The sequence below is a fragment of the Aedes albopictus genome, chromosome 1 (assembly GCF_035046485.1).
Source record: "Aedes albopictus strain Foshan chromosome 1, AalbF5, whole genome shotgun sequence".
NCBI lineage: Eukaryota > Metazoa > Arthropoda > Insecta > Diptera > Culicidae > Aedes > Aedes albopictus.
Genome location: NC_085136.1, coordinates 235,229,949 through 235,248,254, shown reverse-complemented (window position 1 = coordinate 235,248,254; position 18,306 = coordinate 235,229,949). Strand labels below are relative to the sequence as shown.

Genomic DNA, 18,306 nt, shown 5'->3' with positions numbered 1-18,306 from the left:
TTGTTCACATTTTTATCTCTGTACCGAAATCCTTTTGATCTCCAACCGTAGTGTTAGTGTAGCACATTCCTTACAGCTTGCCGTTGGTGCATTTCGTTTCGTACTGCCTCAGTCAGCGGTCAACTGCAGTACTGACTATCCACATCTTCCTATCTGGCTTCCATCTCGTGCTACATCCCACCAAAGTCGTACCGGAAGCTACTATGCACACTAGCGCTACGTAGTGGGGAAATTCGAAATCATGAAATCCATCACCAGGAAGGTTGTTGTTCTGAACATCTTTGCCGAAGAAAGAATGTTGCTATCTTGTCGAGGTTCCTAGAGAACTCGCTACAAAGACATGGTACTCAATGAGTACTACTCATATCCAATCTGGGAACCAATGAATGAATGAATGATACGGCGCTAGAGAAACCAAAACTAACTAGCAATATCAGGAGGAGAAGACCACAAAACATGCTTCATATCGGAAACACGGTTGTTATCTCAAAACTTTTCTACGGATAAGTGCTGCTATGAAAATATAACATAGAAAACCTTGCTCCAATTCACAACCGAGTTCTTAGAACAGCATCAGGAGCTCTTGGAACATCTTCAATGTTATCTCTTGTAATTCAATGTGGATGCCTTCTATTTGAATATAGAGCTGAGCTACCTTAGCAATTATTAGGAAAGCATGTGCAACTTTAGAAAAAAAAAACTAAGTAGGTAGGACAGCAATCAACTTTTCATAAAGATAGTGCTGCTTTCCAATGCTGACCGGGCAACAGCTACCAAAAATATGCAAATTGAAGTTTTCCACAGAGCATGGGACAAGAAAAATCCATCCGTTGACTTGACCATAAAAGAAAAGTAAAATCTGGAAAAACTGCTTACTTGACAAAAGAAACTTTCCGCCAACTTTTTTTGGAATGTTACCCAAACTACCATCACTAAACTGCTATAGGGGAGACTGAGGAGACTTGATCCCTGGGGAGACTTGTTCCCCCCATATTTGCTCGGAATCAAAAACATCTTTCTTCTAGCATAATTTTTCCAAAACTACTCCTGGACAAATGACTACACTGCAAAATATTTTTGCTGGTAATCAGCAAACTTTGCTGATTTTTGGCGTGCTGATTGCATTCAGCAATACAAATTACTGAGTATCAGCAATTTTTTTTTTCAACTTGCTGAACCATCCAGCAATTTTGACAGTTGATCAGCAAAGTTGTGCTGAAATTCAGCAAAAATGTTGCTGAAATTCAGCAATTTCTTTTGCTGATTTTTGGCGTGCTGGAAGCATTTCAAAAATTTTGGTGTGTATGTTTTGGCTATAAGTGATTTCGATTGTACATTGCATTATTTTTTAACGGCTGATGGTTTGTTTTTAGTCCTTCAGAAATCTTTTAGGCGATTCCGAAAAATCTCAAAAACTTTGTGAAAATTGAACCAAATCGTGTCAAAATTTCACAGCACATAGTTTGAATAAAATACTTTCAAACTTATTTATCCAAATAAGGCTGTTGTTAACACATTTTAATTAATTCAGCTTAGTATGCACAACAGTGACATGGGGAGACTTGATCCCTCTACCGATGGTTCACTTGCAGAAGGCAAAGAAGGATTTGGAGTGATTGAACCTGCGATTAGAATCGAGGTCTTCTAAATCAAGGTTCAGTATTCACCGCCAAAATGATAGCTTTGATTCAAACAGCTTATCGTGCTCAGAGTTGATGTACACGTGCTGTAGTCCCATGTACGGGAGCCACATGGCAAGCGAGCTCCCAGGAGCTCTGTACATTTTGAGACTGAAAGGTGTGTGCCTCATTTTTCTCAAGATGTGTCTCATGAGCTTCGTCTCATGCGCTGATTAAATTAGAAAATTTCACTACAAAAACTTCCTAAACGAACGAGAATTGATACCTTAACCTTTGCATTGAGAGTTCCTAGTCGTATCGTATAGACCAACCAGACACTTGAGTTGTGTACGGAAAAAAGTTGTCGAGGTTCTTCGTTACCAAGAAGTTGTTTTTCACCTTAGATACCAACAGCTCACGCAGCGCATGAGACGAGCTCCCCGGGAGCTAGGCGCTAAGCTCGCACCCATCAGATTTTCGTGAGCCTCCTAGCAGCGCAGCACACTGCGATTTTGAAGAGCTGGGAGACAATTTGGTAGGAGGCTCGCTGTCACATTTATGTACACATGAGCAATGGGAAACTCTGATCGTGCTGAAGACAAATCTGGTGATATTCAGTGACTTACGCCAGCTGCCTCCAAGCGCCGAGGACCTGGGATCGAATCTCACTCCCGACAAACTCAAAAAAAATGTGAGTTTTTCCTTCGGAAGGGAAGTAAAGCGTAGGTCCCGAGATGAACTAGCCTAGTTCTAGAAATTTCGTTAAAACAGATAGAAAAAGGCGGCTAAAAATAAAAATCTGCGGCTTTCAAGGGGTAGTCACTCTACACACTTCAATTGTGCCAATGTTTTTTCGATGTGTCTACCAGTGTGCCCTGCTGTGCCCTAGTGTGCCGAGGATCTGAGGGCCGGCAGAGCTAGTCCTACCGACGAAATTGCCTAATTATCGTTTTCCGCTCATTTCACTCATTTGCATTTGTGTTAGTGATAACTTTTTAGACCGCCCAGTCGGAAGCTTATCGTTTAGTACGTTTTGTTTACACCAACCGTCTAGTGCCAGAAAATCCGATCGTCAACGGTTTTTTTGCGTTTTTCAACGACGAAATTCCTTGCAGTAAGTAAAATGATTAAATAATTTTATATTACGACACAAGTTAATTTTTAAATTATACAATTCTTTCCATTTTAGGTTGATGAGCTATCTGATTACCGGGTTGTTGCTGAATGAATGCAATGACAAAGGATTTTGTCGGCAAACATTGCAGCTCCGATTGTGTCGCCGAGGGAGAAGTGTGGCCCAGGAACGGCTAGTGTGGCCCAGGAACGGGCGTGCTTCAGTGCCGACGGGGAGGCATTTGGAGGTAGACAAGAAGAATATTACGAAGGATCTCAGACCGTACTCCAACTTCTGCGAAGATAACGATAGCGAGGTGATGGGTGAGCGGTCTATACTCGACCGGAAGACAAATGTGCACTACGAGAATGCGGTCCCGGGGAAGATCACTACAGCTTGGGTGGCGACATCGTTCCTAAGCGAAGGTAGCCCTGCTGTCTGGACCATTGCAAGCGCAAGTTTCAAGATGATTCGAAGCAGTCTGTATGTACGGCACAGTGCGGTTAGCCATACAATGCGGAAAAAAAGATATCGATGGCGGGCAAGATCTTCGATTCACAAAAGGAATCCAGACCATCTGTTTATTCAGCTATACGCCCCTCCTCATCGTTTTATTCTTATAACTAGCACAGATCCGATACTAATGTATGAGCGCCTGCCCATATTGCTGCTGAACATGTAAGTTACTATTTCAAGTTTTTTCACGCAAAATTTCTATGAATTTATGAACAGTGCTTGGGTACTCATGCATGTAAACTAAATGCATTCTCGGATGATTTTGTACCTCTTAAGCTCATTCCAAGCTTAGGAGTACACTAGATTCTATGTGATGCAAATGCAAGTCAAATGCAAATGCAAGTCAAGCTTAGGAGTACACTAGATTCTATGTGATGCAAATGCAAGTCGAATGCATTCTGGGATTATTTTGCGCTTTCTAAGCTCATTCCAAGGAGCACACTAGATTCTATGTGATGCAAATGCAAGTCAAATGCATTCGGAGATTATTTTGCGCTTTCTAAGCTCATTCCAAGCTTAGGAGCACACTAGATTCTATGTGATGCAAATGCAAGTCAAATGCATTCTGAGATTATTTTGCGCTTTCTAAGCTCATTCCAAGCTTAGGAGCACACTAGATTCTATGTGATGCAAATGCAAGTCAAATGCATTCTGGGATTATTTTGCGCTTCCTAAGCTCATTCCAAGCTTAGGAGCACACTAGATTCTATGTGATGCAAATGCAAGTCAAATGCATTCGGAGATTATTTTGCGCTTTCTAAGCTCATTCCAAGCTTAGGAGCACACTAGATTCTATGTGATGCAAATGCAAGTCAAATGCATTCTGGGATTATTTTGCGCTTCCTAAGCTCATTCCAAGCTTAGGAGCACACTAGATTCTATGTGATGCAAATGCAAGTCAAATGCATTCGGAGATTATTTTGCGCTTTCTAAGCTCATTCCAAGCTTAGGAGCACACTAGATTCTATGTGATGCAAATGCAAGTCAAATGCATTCTGAGATTATTTTGCGCTTTCTAAGCTCATTCCAAGCTTAGGAGCACACTAGATTCTATGTGATGCAAATGCAAGTCAAATGCATTCTGGGATTATTTTGCGCTTCCTAAGCTCATTCCAAGCTTAGGAGCACACTAGATTCTATGTGATGCAAATGCAAGTCAAATGCATTCTGGGATTATTTTGCGCTTCCTAAGCTCATTCCAAGCTTAGGAGCACACTAGATTCTATGTGATGCAAATGCAAGTCAAATGCATTCTGGGATTATTTTGCGCTTCCTAAGCTCATTCCAAGCTTAGGAGCACACTAGATTCTATGTGATGCAAATGCAAGTCAAATGCATTCGGAGATTATTTTGCGCTTTCTAAGCTCATTCCAAGCTTAGGAGCACACTAGATTCTATGTGATGCAAATGCAAGTCAAATGCATTCTGGGATTATTTTGCGCTTCCTAAGCTCATTCCAAGCTTAGGAGCACACTAGATTCTATGTGATGCAAATGCAAGTCAAATGCATTCTGGGATTATTTTGCGCTTCCTAAGCTCATTCCAAGCTTAGGAGCACACTAGATTCTATGTGATGCAAATGCAAGTCAAATGCATTCTGGGATTATTTTGCGCTTCCTAAGCTCATTCCAAGCTTAGGAGCACACTAGATTCTATGTGATGCAAATGCAAGTCAAATGCATTCTGGGATTATTTTGCGCTTCCTAAGCTCATTCCAAGCTTAGGAGCACACTAGATTCTATGTGATGCAAATGCAAGTCAAATGCATTCTGAGATTATTTTGCGCTTTCTAAGCTCATTCCAAGCTTAGGAGCACACTAGATTCTATGTGATGCAAATGCAAGTCAAATGCATTCGGAGATTATTTTGCGCTTTCTAAGCTCATTCCAAGCTTAGGAGCACACTAGATTCTATGTGATGCAAATGCAAGTCAAATGCATTCGGAGATTATTTTGCGCTTTCTAAGCTCATTCCAAGCTTAGGAGCACACTAGATTCTATGTGATGCAAATGCAAGTCAAATGCATTCTGAGATTATTTTGCGCTTTCTAAGCTCATTCCAAGCTTAGGAGCACACTAGATTCTATGTGATGCAAATGCAAGTCAAATGCATTCTGGGATTATTTTGCGCTTCCTAAGCTCATTCCAAGCTTAGGAGCACACTAGATTCTATGTGATGCAAATGCAAGTCAAATGCATTCTGGGATTATTTTGCGCTTCCTAAGCTCATTCCAAGCTTAGGAGCACACTAGATTCTATGTGATGCAAATGCAAGTCAAATGCATTCGGAGATTATTTTGCGCTTTCTAAGCTCATTCCAAGCTTAGGAGCACACTAGATTCTATGTGATGCAAATGCAAGTCAAATGCATTCTGGGATTATTTTGCGCTTCCTAAGCTCATTCCAAGCTTAGGAGCACACTAGATTCTATGTGATGCAAATGCAAGTCAAATGCATTCGGAGATTATTTTGCGCTTTCTAAGCTCATTCCAAGCTTAGGAGCACACTAGATTCTATGTGATGCAAATGCAAGTCAAATGCATTCGGAGATTATTTTGCGCTTCCTAAGCTCATTCCAAGCTTAGGAGCACATTAGATTCTATGTGATGCAAATGCAAGTCAAATGCATTCGGAGATTATTTTGCGCTTTCTAAGCTCATTCCAAGCTTAGGAGCACACTAGATTCTATGTGATGCAAATGCAAGTCAAATGCATTCTGAGATTATTTTGCGCTTTCTAAGCTCATTCCAAGCTTAGGAGCACACTAGATTCTATGTGATGCAAATGCAAGTCAAATGCATTCTGGGATTATTTTGCGCTTCCTAAGCTCATTCCAAGCTTAGGAGCACACTAGATTCTATGTGATGCAAATGCAAGTCAAATGCATTCGGAGATTATTTTGCGCTTTCTAAGCTCATTCCAAGCTTAGGAGCACACTAGATTCTATGTGATGCAAATGCAAGTCAAATGCATTCTGGGATTATTTTGCGCTTCCTAAGCTCATTCCAAGCTTAGGAGCACACTAGATTCTATGTGATGCAAATGCAAGTCAAATGCATTCGGAGATTATTTTGCGCTTTCTAAGCTCATTCCAAGCTTAGGAGCACACTAGATTCTATGTGATGCAAATGCAAGTCAAATGCATTCTGAGATTATTTTGCGCTTTCTAAGCTCATTCCAAGCTTAGGAGCACACTAGATTCTATGTGATGCAAATGCAAGTCAAATGCATTCTGGGATTATTTTGCGCTTCCTAAGCTCATTCCAAGCTTAGGAGCACACTAGATTCTATGTGATGCAAATGCAAGTCAAATGCATTCTGGGATTATTTTGCGCTTCCTAAGCTAATTCTAAGCTTAGGAGCACACTAGATTCTATGTGATGCAAATGCAAGTTTAATGCATTCGGAGATTATTTTGCGCTTCCTAAGCTCATTCCAAGCTTAGGAGCACACTAGATTCTATGTGATGCAAATGCAAGGCAAATGCATTCTGGGATTATTTTGCGCTTCCTAAGCTCATTCTAAGCTTAGGAGTACACTAGATTCTATGTGATGCAGATGCAAGTCAAATGCATTCGGAGATTATTTTGCGCTTCCTAAGCTCATTCTAAGCTTAGGAGCACACTACATTCTATGTGATGCAAATGCAAGTCAAATGCATTCGGAGATTATTTTGCGCTTCCTAAGCTCATTCCAAGCTTAGGAGTACACTAGATTCTATGTGATGCAGATGCAAGTCAAATGCATTCGGAGATTATTTTGCGCTTCCTAAGCTCATTCCAAGCTTAGGAGCACACTAGATTCTATGTGATGCAAATGCAAGTCAAATGCATTCTGGGATTATTTTGCGCTTCCTAAGCTCATTCTAAGCTTAGGAGCACACTACATTCTATGTGATGCAAATGCAAGTCAAATGCATTCGGAGATTATTTTGCGCTTCCTAAGCTCATTCCAAGCTTAGGAGTACACTAGATTCTATGTGATGCAGATGCAAGTCAAATGCATTCGGAGATTATTTTGCGCTTCCTAAGCTCATTCCAAGCTTAGGAGCACACTACATTCTATGTGATGCAAATGCAAGTCAAATGCATTCGGAGATTATTTTGCGCTTCCTAAGCTCATTCCAAGCTTAGGAGCACACTAGATTCTATGTGATGCAGATGCAAGTCAAATGCATTCGGAGATTATTTTGCGCTTTCTAAGCTCATTCCAAGCTTAGGAGCACACTAGATTCTATGTGATGCAGATGCAAGTCAAATGCATTCGGAGATTATTTTGCGCTTCCTAAGCTCATTCCAAGCTTAGGAGCACACTAGATTCTATGTGATGCAGATGCAAGTCAAATGCATTCGGAGATTATTTTGCGCTTCCTAAGCTCATTCCAAGCTTAGGAGCACACTAGATTCTATGTGATGCAGGTGCAAGTCAAATGCATTCGGAGATTATTTTGCGCTTTCTAAGCTCATTCCAAGCTTAGGAGCACACTAGATTCTATGTGATGCAAATGCAAGTCAAATGCATTCGGAGATTATTTTGCGCTTTCTAAGCTCATTCCAAGCTTAGGAGCACACTAGATTCTATGTGATGCAAATGCAAGTCAAATGCATTCTGGGATTATTTTGCGCTTCCTAAGCTCATTCCAAGCTTAGGAGCACACTAGATTCTATGTGATGCAAATGCAAGTCAAATGCATTCTGGGATTATTTTGCGCTTCCTAAGCTCATTCCAAGCTTAGGAGCACACTAGATTCTATGTGATGCAAATGCAAGTCAAATGCATTCTGGGATTATTTTGCGCTTCCTAAGCTCATTCCAAGCTTAGGAGCACACTAGATTCTATGTGATGCAAATGCAAGTCAAATGCATTCGGAGATTATTTTGCGCTTCCTAAGCTCATTCCAAGCTTAGGAGCACACTAGATTCTATGTGATGCAAATGCAAGTCAAATGCATTCTGAGATTATTTTGCGCTTTCTAAGCTCATTCCAAGCTTAGGAGCACACTAGATTCTATGTGATGCAAATGCAAGTCAAATGCATTCTGAGATTATTTTGCGCTTTCTAAGCTCATTCCAAGCTTAGGAGCACACTAGATTCTATGTGATGCAAATGCAAGTCAAATGCATTCTGAGATTATTTTGCGCTTTCTAAGCTCATTCCAAGCTTAGGAGCACACTAGATTCTATGTGATGCAAATGCAAGTCAAATGCATTCTGGGATTATTTTGCGCTTCCTAAGCTCATTCCAAGCTTAGGAGCACACTAGATTCTATGTGATGCAAATGCAAGTCAAATGCATTCGGAGATTATTTTGCGCTTTCTAAGCTCATTCCAAGCTTAGGAGCACACTAGATTCTATGTGATGCAAATGCAAGTCAAATGCATTCTGAGATTATTTTGCGCTTTCTAAGCTCATTCCAAGCTTAGGAGCACACTAGATTCTATGTGATGCAAATGCAAGTCAAATGCATTCGGAGATTATTTTGCGCTTCCTAAGCTCATTCCAAGCTTAGGAGCACACTAGATTCTATGTGATGCAAATGCAAGTCAAATGCATTCTGGGATTATTTTGCGCTTCCTAAGCTCATTCCAAGCTTAGGAGCACACTAGATTCTATGTGATGCAAATGCAAGTCAAATGCATTCGGAGATTATTTTGCGCTTTCTAAGCTCATTCCAAGCTTAGGAGCACACTAGATTCTATGTGATGCAAATGCAAGTCAAATGCATTCGGAGATTATTTTGCGCTTCCTAAGCTCATTCCAAGCTTAGGAGCACACTAGATTCTATGTGATGCAAATGCAAGTCAAATGCATTCTGGGATTATTTTGCGCTTCCTAAGCTCATTCTAAGCTTAGGAGCACACTAGATTCTATGTGATGCAAATGCAAGTCAAATGCATTCGGAGATTATTTTGCGCTTCCTAAGCTCATTCCAAGCTTAGGAGCACACTAGATTCTATGTGATGCAAATGCAACTCAAATGCATTCTGGGATTATTTTGCGCTTCCTAAGCTCATTCTAAGCTTAGGAGCACACTACATTCTATGTGATGCAAATGCAAGTCAAATGCATTCGGAGATTATTTTGCGCTTCCTAAGCTCATTCTAAGCTTAGGAGCACACTACATTCTATGTGATGCAAATGCAAGTCAAATGCATTCTGGGATTATTTTGCGCTTTCTAAGCTCATTCCAAGCTTAGGAGCACACTAGATTCTATGTGATGCAAATGCAAGTCAAATGCATTCTGGGATTATTTTGCGCTTCCTAAGCTCATTCTAAGCTTAGGAGCACACTAGATTCTATGTGATGCAAATGCAAGTCAAATGCATTCGGAGATTATTTTGCGCTTCCTAAGCTAATTCCAAGCTTAGGAGCACACTAGATTCTATGTGATGCAAATGCAAGTCAAATGCATTCTGGGATTATTTTGCGCTTCCTAAGCTCATTCTAAGCTTAGGAGCACACTACATTCTATGTGATGCAAATGCAAGTCAAATGCATTCGGAGATTATTTTGCGCTTCCTAAGCTCATTCCAAGCTTAGGAGTACACTAGATTCTATGTGATGCAGATGCAAGTCAAATGCATTCTGGGATTATTTTGCGCTTCCTAAGCTCATTCTAAGCTTAGGAGCACACTAGATTCTATGTGATGCAAATGCAAGTCAAATGCATTCGGAGATTATTTTGCGCTTTCTAAGCTCATTCCAAGCTTAGGAGCACACTAGATTCTATGTGATGCAAATGCAAGTCAAATGCATTCTGGGATTATTTTGCGCTTCCTAAGCTCATTCTAAGCTTAGGAGCACACTAGATTCTATGTGATGCAAATGCAAGTCAAATGCATTCGGAGATTATTTTGCGCTTCCTAAGCTCATTCCAAGCTTAGGAGCACACTAGATTCTATGTGATGCAAATGCAACTCAAATGCATTCTGGGATTATTTTGCGCTTCCTAAGCTCATTCTAAGCTTAGGAGCACACTACATTCTATGTGATGCAAATGCAAGTCAAATGCATTCGGAGATTATTTTGCGCTTCCTAAGCTCATTCCAAGCTTAGGAGCACACTAGATTCTATGTGATGCAGATGCAAGTCAAATGCATTCGGAGATTATTTTGCGCTTTCTAAGCTCATTCCAAGCTTAGGAGCACACTAGATTCTATGTGATGCAAATGCAAGTCAAATGCATTCGGAGATTATTTTGCGCTTTCTAAGCTCATTCCAAGCTTAGGAGCACACTAGATTCTGTAACCCGACAGCCTTACGAGTTTCCCGGATGATAGTTAAATGGCTTAAGCGCCACTCCTTACGGAGACCATTTACCGTTTTAAGGTTGCCCGACCTGGTGAGACCCTTTTAGGGGAGGGTAAAAGTTTTCCCAAAATGATTGGGCGGGAAACGAGTTGGCTGATCAAGGGAACAGGGTGCTTTACGACTGGGAAGTCGTGGAAAAACTAGAAATTAATGTGCGGCAAGATGATTTCCGCCGAGGACAAAAATGGGTTTCGCGATGGTTATCATCACTGGAAGACTTTACTTCAAATATTCAATTCGGCCACAAAAGAAAGGAGAATATCCTTGGTTGGTAAACAGGGCCAACCTCCCCAGAAAAATTACTAAAAAAAGAATCAAAACCAACCGAAAGTGCGAAAATACCTCCAAATCTACCGCTTCAGACTTCTCCCATTAGAGTGTGCAGAAACATTTGTATAATCCCACAGGCATCATCATCAGCATCATTATCTGCCGATGGTTTATTTAAACCGTCTGATTTCCCATCAATAAACGACCAACAGAATAAAACATCTGATCCCGTACCAAATGAACCATCGAACGTACCTACTACTGAAGAAGGAAAACAATACGACGATGACTGGACAGACGTCGACGACAATGCATCGAGCTCATCGGCTGATTACAATGTGGTCACACACAAGCGGCGACGATCGAAAAAAGCGAAGGAAATTGAAACAAAGAAACCTTGTAATGATGACCAGTGTTCCCCAACCACGGTTCATACGGCGGAACGTGTTTTGGACTATCCGTCCAGCAAGAGAGTGTTTTCAAGAAGTAATAAAAATAATAATTTTTATAATTATGTAAGTTACGATTAACCATGAATTTCGGCTCCGTAAAGCTGGTAACGGCAAATGAGCCTTTAAATAAACGAACTAGATAAAAAAAAAAAAAAAAAAAACATTTGTATTGCGGTGTAATTCAAAACCCATTTATTGCAACCAATTCAACATCTATTCTATATTTAAACTTCTACTCTATCGACATCGAATTCAGATACTTATTCTAGGCCTATTCTAATTCATTTCCCTCTCACTCACTAGCTAACAGTTCATTCGTGCGGTTCTCTGGCAAAGTGCGGTGCGGTATTCATTTGCCAAGGGGCAACTCAAACTTTATGCTGCAGCCTACTGCCGGGCGCTTACGCGTATGGCTAACGGTAGAGACTAATTTGCAGCGGCCACGCTAGCTAGATTGGCTAAGGCTAGGGGCAAGATCTCACCATGCGCATGGGAAAAAGAAAGCATGCATGCTACTTACGGTTTGGACGCTGTCTATCTACGTGGGGGCATTTGCGGCTACGGTGCAATTCTGCGCGCGTGCAACACGCGCTCTCCCTTTGACTCCTGGTGGGAATCTCCTACTCGACTTCGCTGGTGTGGCCGTTCTCAAACGGCGCCTCCCACGGGGATTTGTGGTCTTATCGACGGGGTACGGCCGTCGCACCGACGATCGTCACCGCCGGTGGTGTAGTGGACTCGGTCGTGCTTGCCACGCTGGTCGTCGCCGGATCGAATCCGAACGAAAAAACTTTTTGGACGCTTGTTTCCACTCGGGACACTTTCCAAATGGACGATGGCCGGCTCAAAGCCGGACCCGTTGCTACTGCCCTGCCTAGGGCGCGGGAATAACGTACGCTGCCCTCTCCGGCCACGTGTACCGCCGGGTACACGTCTTCGTAGCAGGAAGGCGGGACGAAAACGGTCGTTCTTAAAACGGGGGGTGGTGGTGTGCCGGGCTTCCGCAACTTGCCACAAATCTAACAAAAAGACACCAATGCCGGGTATTGAACACCGCACGTGATACTACTATGCACATATGCCTTACCGCTTTATCCGCAAGTCTACGCTCGCACCAGAAAACCGCCAAAATCGCACTATGCACTATCTGCCTAGCTAAACTAACTATGTAGAGGGAAATTAAATGGGATAATCTAAATTAGCAAATCTTGAAGCACTTTCACACTTTACTAAGTTCACCTTCTTGAACACACCACGGCGCGAATTACTGCTCGGACCGTTCTCGACTCTTCCGCGGACCTGAACGAAGTGATCGAGTAAAGTCTCAAGGTCCTCAGATAAAGCGCGAGTTCTAAAAATATTCGTCCCCGGATATTACGTGAAATTAACGAAGTTAATTTCGCGAAGAACTAAAATTCGCCTTCACGCACACCAAAATCCTGAATTGTCGGGAGAAAGCATCCCCTTTCCCCAAAGTTGATCCGAGCTTCCAATTCATTACCCACCCGAAGATATTCAAAGGCAGGTCGGGTCAACGATACTTGAAAAGAACTTGGACAGGTCGATGCCCGTAGATCATCACATGGTCGCTTGGCTAAAGGTTTCTAATTTGGCGCCAGAGATCTCTCAGGAACTCATTTAGTTTGTGGTCTGCGGTGTGTGGCAAGGGAACTCAGTGAGTTCTACGCTACTCAGATACTCAAATTCAAATATTGATTTCAAGGGGTAATCCAATAGTGAAATTCATTTATCTCTGGTGGTCTGTACAACTTTTATCTCAATTAATTCATGGTACTGTTACATCATTCCTTACTAAATTTTCGAAAATTTGATTGATAACGAAAATGGATTTTCGATCATCAATCAAATTTTCGAAGGTCATTTGTTTGATTTTATAATCTCTTTTAACTTCTGGGGTCATATGGTTTCATCGTCTCGAAAGACTCTTCCTCAATTTTCAGAGCGCAATCCGTTGACTGCGTCTGCTACTGACCATCAGCGTTTTTCAACTCCGGTCTCCAGCAGAAATTCAAGAGAAAATAAAATACAATTACTTAAAAAAAATTTTACAAACTATTTACAGGAAAATCTATATACAAAAAAATACTGGTTTGGCAATATTGGTCTTGATCAAGCAAATAAACAAACGGAAACTATCGGTCAGATCGTTGGCAGCACATTCTTACTCAAACAAATCAAGAAAACAAAATCATCAAAACATAGCGAAAAAATTAAAAAAAATCCCGACAAACAGACATAAACTTAAAAAGAAATCTTCACCAACCTCGGTATATCAACCAAGCAACGGGTGAGAATTCTCGGTAACTATCACCGTAGTGAAAAAATAAACTGGCAAAGAATATCTGCATCCAACCTCAGGCTTTCCCCAAGAATTGCGGATACAATAGACTTTACCTTAAAAGTGGGGTCTGTTTCAATTTACGGACAATTACCCAGAAATCTATCCGGAAACTATCATCCATATCATTGAAACTCAAAAACGTAAACGCTAGAACATTTCTGACCATCAGTGTCTAACACCGATAACGAAATTATTCTTTAAACATGGAACACAAAAATTTTCCATTCAAGCACCCCTCGTATACGCGAAACATTCATCCATGCATTCATTTCATTCATATCTAGTCACTCACTCATGCCAACGTCGTGCACCCTTCGCGAGAACCAAAACAAAGTTTGACAGTTCGTCGCGGAATAAAATCGTCGCGGTTACGGAAATATTTCGGAAAAAGTAGTGAAATTCGGGTGAAAACGGTTGGAAAAACTATGAAAACGGGTGAAAATGTGTTATTGTGTTGTGCCAGTATCCGACGGGAAGTGATAATTTATCGTTTATCGGGTGTGTTAAGTTGAAAGAGTAATTTTTGGTGTTTGTTGTTTATGTTCGCAGCTGCCGCTCGCGGGGGCGGCGCAGCCACCAACTTGAGGTGTTGTGAACGGAAAGAACCTGCCGAAAAATGGATTGGAGCTGGATACGGGAGAAGCGGTTCCGCTTTCCGGGAAGCGGACGACTCGGATTGTACGGGAGGAAAAATGCGAACAAAAAATGAGGATTCGGATTGGACGGATGATTGAGGAAGGCGACCAGACCCAACACAAAGATTGGCGGCCGATAAAGTAGAGCTGCTATTGAAGTACAAGGATGGGAGCTGTAAAACAAACTGAGGATAATGCAGAAACTAAATAAAATTCAAAAAATTGGATCGAGTTCAACTGGAAGAGGAAATACTACTAATGGAAAAGGTAAATTATTGTTCTAATTATCAAAATTTACTTTTAAAAGAAAATTACTAATGCCACCATTCGACTTTTAGGTACCAAAAAACCCACAATCGAAGGATGAGATGCCATAATGAAGGAACTGAAGAATTACTTCGAAAAAATGGACTAAAACTAAGGAAATCCAAGGAAAATCGTGAGTGAATTCATTCATATTAACTAACCTAATCTAAGTACTAATCTAGCTATAATTCAGGGCGAAGCGTAGGACTTATACTAACTAACTAATCTAACTATTTACAAAGGGATATTTACAAGGGAATATTTACAGTGAAACGCTTCGTTTCATGTCCGATTTGGACGAAAATTGTGTCTACCCGTAGTTGGTCTTTTTAGGGGACTTGTCCTCATTGTCACTCGATTGAGATTGTACATAGCTTGATAAATTTTGAAAATTTTTGTCGATTTCGGAGTTTCCTCTCAAGTACTCTTGGTCAGGTTGTTGTTTATCGCTTGTTCTTCCCTTTTAAACCTCCACTACTAAGATTAAAGAAATCATCACCGGTGCTCGCTTTATGCCGTCGTGGTGATCCACTACTTAGGACAGGTCATCGCCCCGGCTCTTTCTTGCCTTCATGGAGTATACTGTTGACGGGTGTCATCACAAGCTGATGATCAATGCCAACAACTTTACCCTACCATTTTCCTTGATTGGTTTCGACTTCTTTTAGAAGAAAATTTGCCCCGTAGGTGTTTTGTTTGGATTTCGTTCTCATCGTAATCATTGTTGCTCTTGAAGAGGCACATAGCTTAAGGTCAATATTTTTAGTTTGGATGAGACGATACATTCAGCTTTTTAAGCTGGTCGGCATAAAATACCCCAATCCGTTTTCCTGCATTATCTTCAAGCTCATAAGTGTGGGTGCCCAGGACTTTCCGTATCACACAAGGTTCAAATTAAGGGGCGAGTTTCTTACAGAAACCTTTCCCCTTATCTGACAAATCAAACGTTTTCTTGAGCACCCTCTCTCCAGCAACGTAACGTGGGCAACTAGCATTTGAACGCAGATTGTAGTTTCTTTCATGCCTTCGATAAGCTGCCGCAAGGTTCGCTTTAACTTCCTCAAACAGTTTTTTTCTTGACGCAGCTATCTCTGTCTCATCATTTTGGTCAGCTTTGGTGAAGTCCCGCATTTGGGCGTATTCCCTTCCATCCGAAACTTGATTTCGACCAAATACGACAAAATAGGGACTATATTTTGTAGAGTCGTGGACCGCTGTGCGGATTGCATTCGCAATCGCCTGGATGTCATCAGCCCAATGTTTATGTTCCTTTTTCAGGGTCGCTCTGATAGCTGTGGTGATGACCCTATTCACCCGCTCTGTGTTGTTTACCTGCGGGTGATAGGCAGGAGTCAACCAGTGGTTTACGTTGTATTCCTGCAGTAGGGCTTTGAAAGCTTTCGATACAAATTGTGTACCATTGTCTGTGAGTATGATCTCAGGGACTCCAAATAACCTGAAGATCATATTCTCAACGAATTCGATCAGTGGCTCCGCTTTCGCTTCCCGAAATGGCTGGACAAGCACAAACTTACTAAAAACGTCCGTCGCTACCAATAAGCAAGTGCTTCGCTTCTTTCCCGATACCGGTAGTGGCCCTATAAAGTCCAGTGTGACAAATTGCCAGGGATATTCCACTGGTTTTTGGGAACCCATTGGAGGGGTCACATTTTTGTTCCCTGACTTGCTCGTTTGGCAAGTTAAACATTCTCTGCAAATTTTCCTAATTTGTTGATTCATCCTTGGCCAAAAGAATCGCTCTTTGACCGCCGCAACTGTTTTCTCGAACCCAAAGTGGGCTTTTTCATGTAACTGTCGAACGATAGGGACCCTTTCCGCTTCTGTCGGTAGACGCTTCCATAAGAATCGTGGATCCTTCTGACGACTGGAGTTCTTAACGTATTTAAAAATCTGCCCATCTATCACTCGATACTCGCCGTGACGTACGGGATCGGCCTGGATGTTTGCCGCAAGTTCTTCGTAATTTGGGTCCGGTTGAACAACCATTAACGACTCGATCGATCTTGAGAGGCAGTCTGCCGTTATATTATTTTTGCCTCTACGATATTCTAGCTCGATATCGTATGATTGAATACGGAGGGCCCAGCGCAACAGCTTCGAGTTCCCCGATTCTGCTCCTATCTTAAATAGCCACAGTAAGCTTCTTGCGTCCGTGACTACCTTAAATCTCGTCCCTTCCACGTAATGACGGAAATTATCGATCGCTAACAGAACGCCTAAGCATTCTTTCTCCACTGCGGAGTACTTTCTCTGAGTAGAGCTAAGTTTTTTGCTAAAATATCCGACTACCCTAGTTTCGCCTTCTTGGTTCTGAACTAAGGCAGCTCCCACCGCGTTTTCTGAAGCATCGGATTCAATGACGAAAGGTTTGGTGAAGTCGGGGTTCGCCAAAATTGGCGCTGAGGTTAGCACTGACTTGAGTTCCGTAAAAGCGACCTCTGCCTCCTCGGTCCACGTAAACTTCTTCTCCTTTTTCAACAAGTCCGTTATCGGCGCTGTGATTCTGCTGTATTCTTGAATGAATCTCTGGTAGAAACCAGCTAGACCCATGAGTCTTCTAATGTCCTTAACAGATTTTGGCCGGGCGTAATCCAGAATGGGCTGGATTCTCGAACGGTCAATGGAAACTCCCCTTTCCGTCAAAAGATAACCGAGGTACATAACTTTTTTTCTGCAAAAACGTGATTTTTCTAAGGAAATTGTCAGCTGAGCTTTCCTGAGACGTTCTGCGACGATGCCAAGTAACCGGAGGTGTTCGTCTAGACTTTCAGTGGCGATAACGATGTCATCGAGATAAACAAATACAAAAGGCTGCAGATCGAATCCAATGACTTTGTTCATCAAACGGCACATCGTAAATGGCGCGTTTGTGAGCCCGAACGGGCATACCTTAAATCGAAATAGGCCTTTTGATGTGCGGAATGCGGTGTAGTTTCTGCATTCCTCTTTTAATGGTATTTGAAAATACGCATCTTTTAAGTCGATGATTGAGTAGTATTTTGCATGGCCTAGCCTGTGAAAAATATCTTGCATATTTTGCATGGGGTATGCATCTTTTACTGTCATGGCATTGATGCGCCGCGAGTCTAGACAGACTCTAATCTTACCGTTGGACTTTCGCACCGGTACAAGAGGGTTTGTCCATTCACTAAAACATTCTTCAATCGCATCCAGTTGTTTAAAACGCTCAATCTCATCGTCGATTTCTTTCTGAATGAAAGGTGAGCATTTGTACACCGGTTGGTTTCTAGGCTTAGCGTCCTCTTTGAGAATGATCTCATGTTGAATGAGGTCTGTTCGTCCTAGTTTTCCAGGTGCTGTGAATTCAAATAGTTTGATCGTTTCGATCAGTTTTTGTCTGTCGCTTTCCGATAGTTCATGTTCTGTTTCTATATTATCTGGAACTGGTTCTGGAGGTACGTCGAAAGCCGGAATATCCAGGGTTTCGTCCGGTTCCTTTTCGTCCACCTTCGGCAATTCAGTCGTCGGTTCAATGTTGAAGACAATATGAGCTCGGTCAGATGCATCTAGGGTCTCAATCTTCTCGGGACCGTTGCCGACATCGATCATGGGCTTAATGCCGAACGATTCCCAAAAATCTGCCCCTAGAATGAGTGATCTCGATATTTGAGGAACGATAATAGTGGGCACTACTTTTGTTATACCCTTATACGAGAAAGGAATATTCAAGTAACCTAAG

General features: G+C 41.8%; 1 protein-coding gene across 2 annotated transcripts in view; it reads left to right on the top strand.

Moving 5' to 3' along the window:
* Nucleotides 1-2,530: 2,530 nt before the first annotated feature.
* Nucleotides 2,531-18,306, top strand: part of LOC115263272 (uncharacterized) — a 31,378-nt gene continuing 15,602 nt past the window's right edge. The window contains exons 1-2 of one of the 2 annotated variants that reach the window (XM_062846452.1): nucleotides 2,531-2,733; nucleotides 2,809-3,411. In XM_062846452.1, the coding sequence (XP_062702436.1) occupies nucleotides 2,813-3,411 (599 nt within the window). In that variant the 5' untranslated portion in view covers nucleotides 2,531-2,733; nucleotides 2,809-2,812. Of the gene's footprint in view, nucleotides 3,412-18,306 lie in introns of both variants that reach the window. The other variant, XM_062846453.1, reaches the window with a different exon arrangement.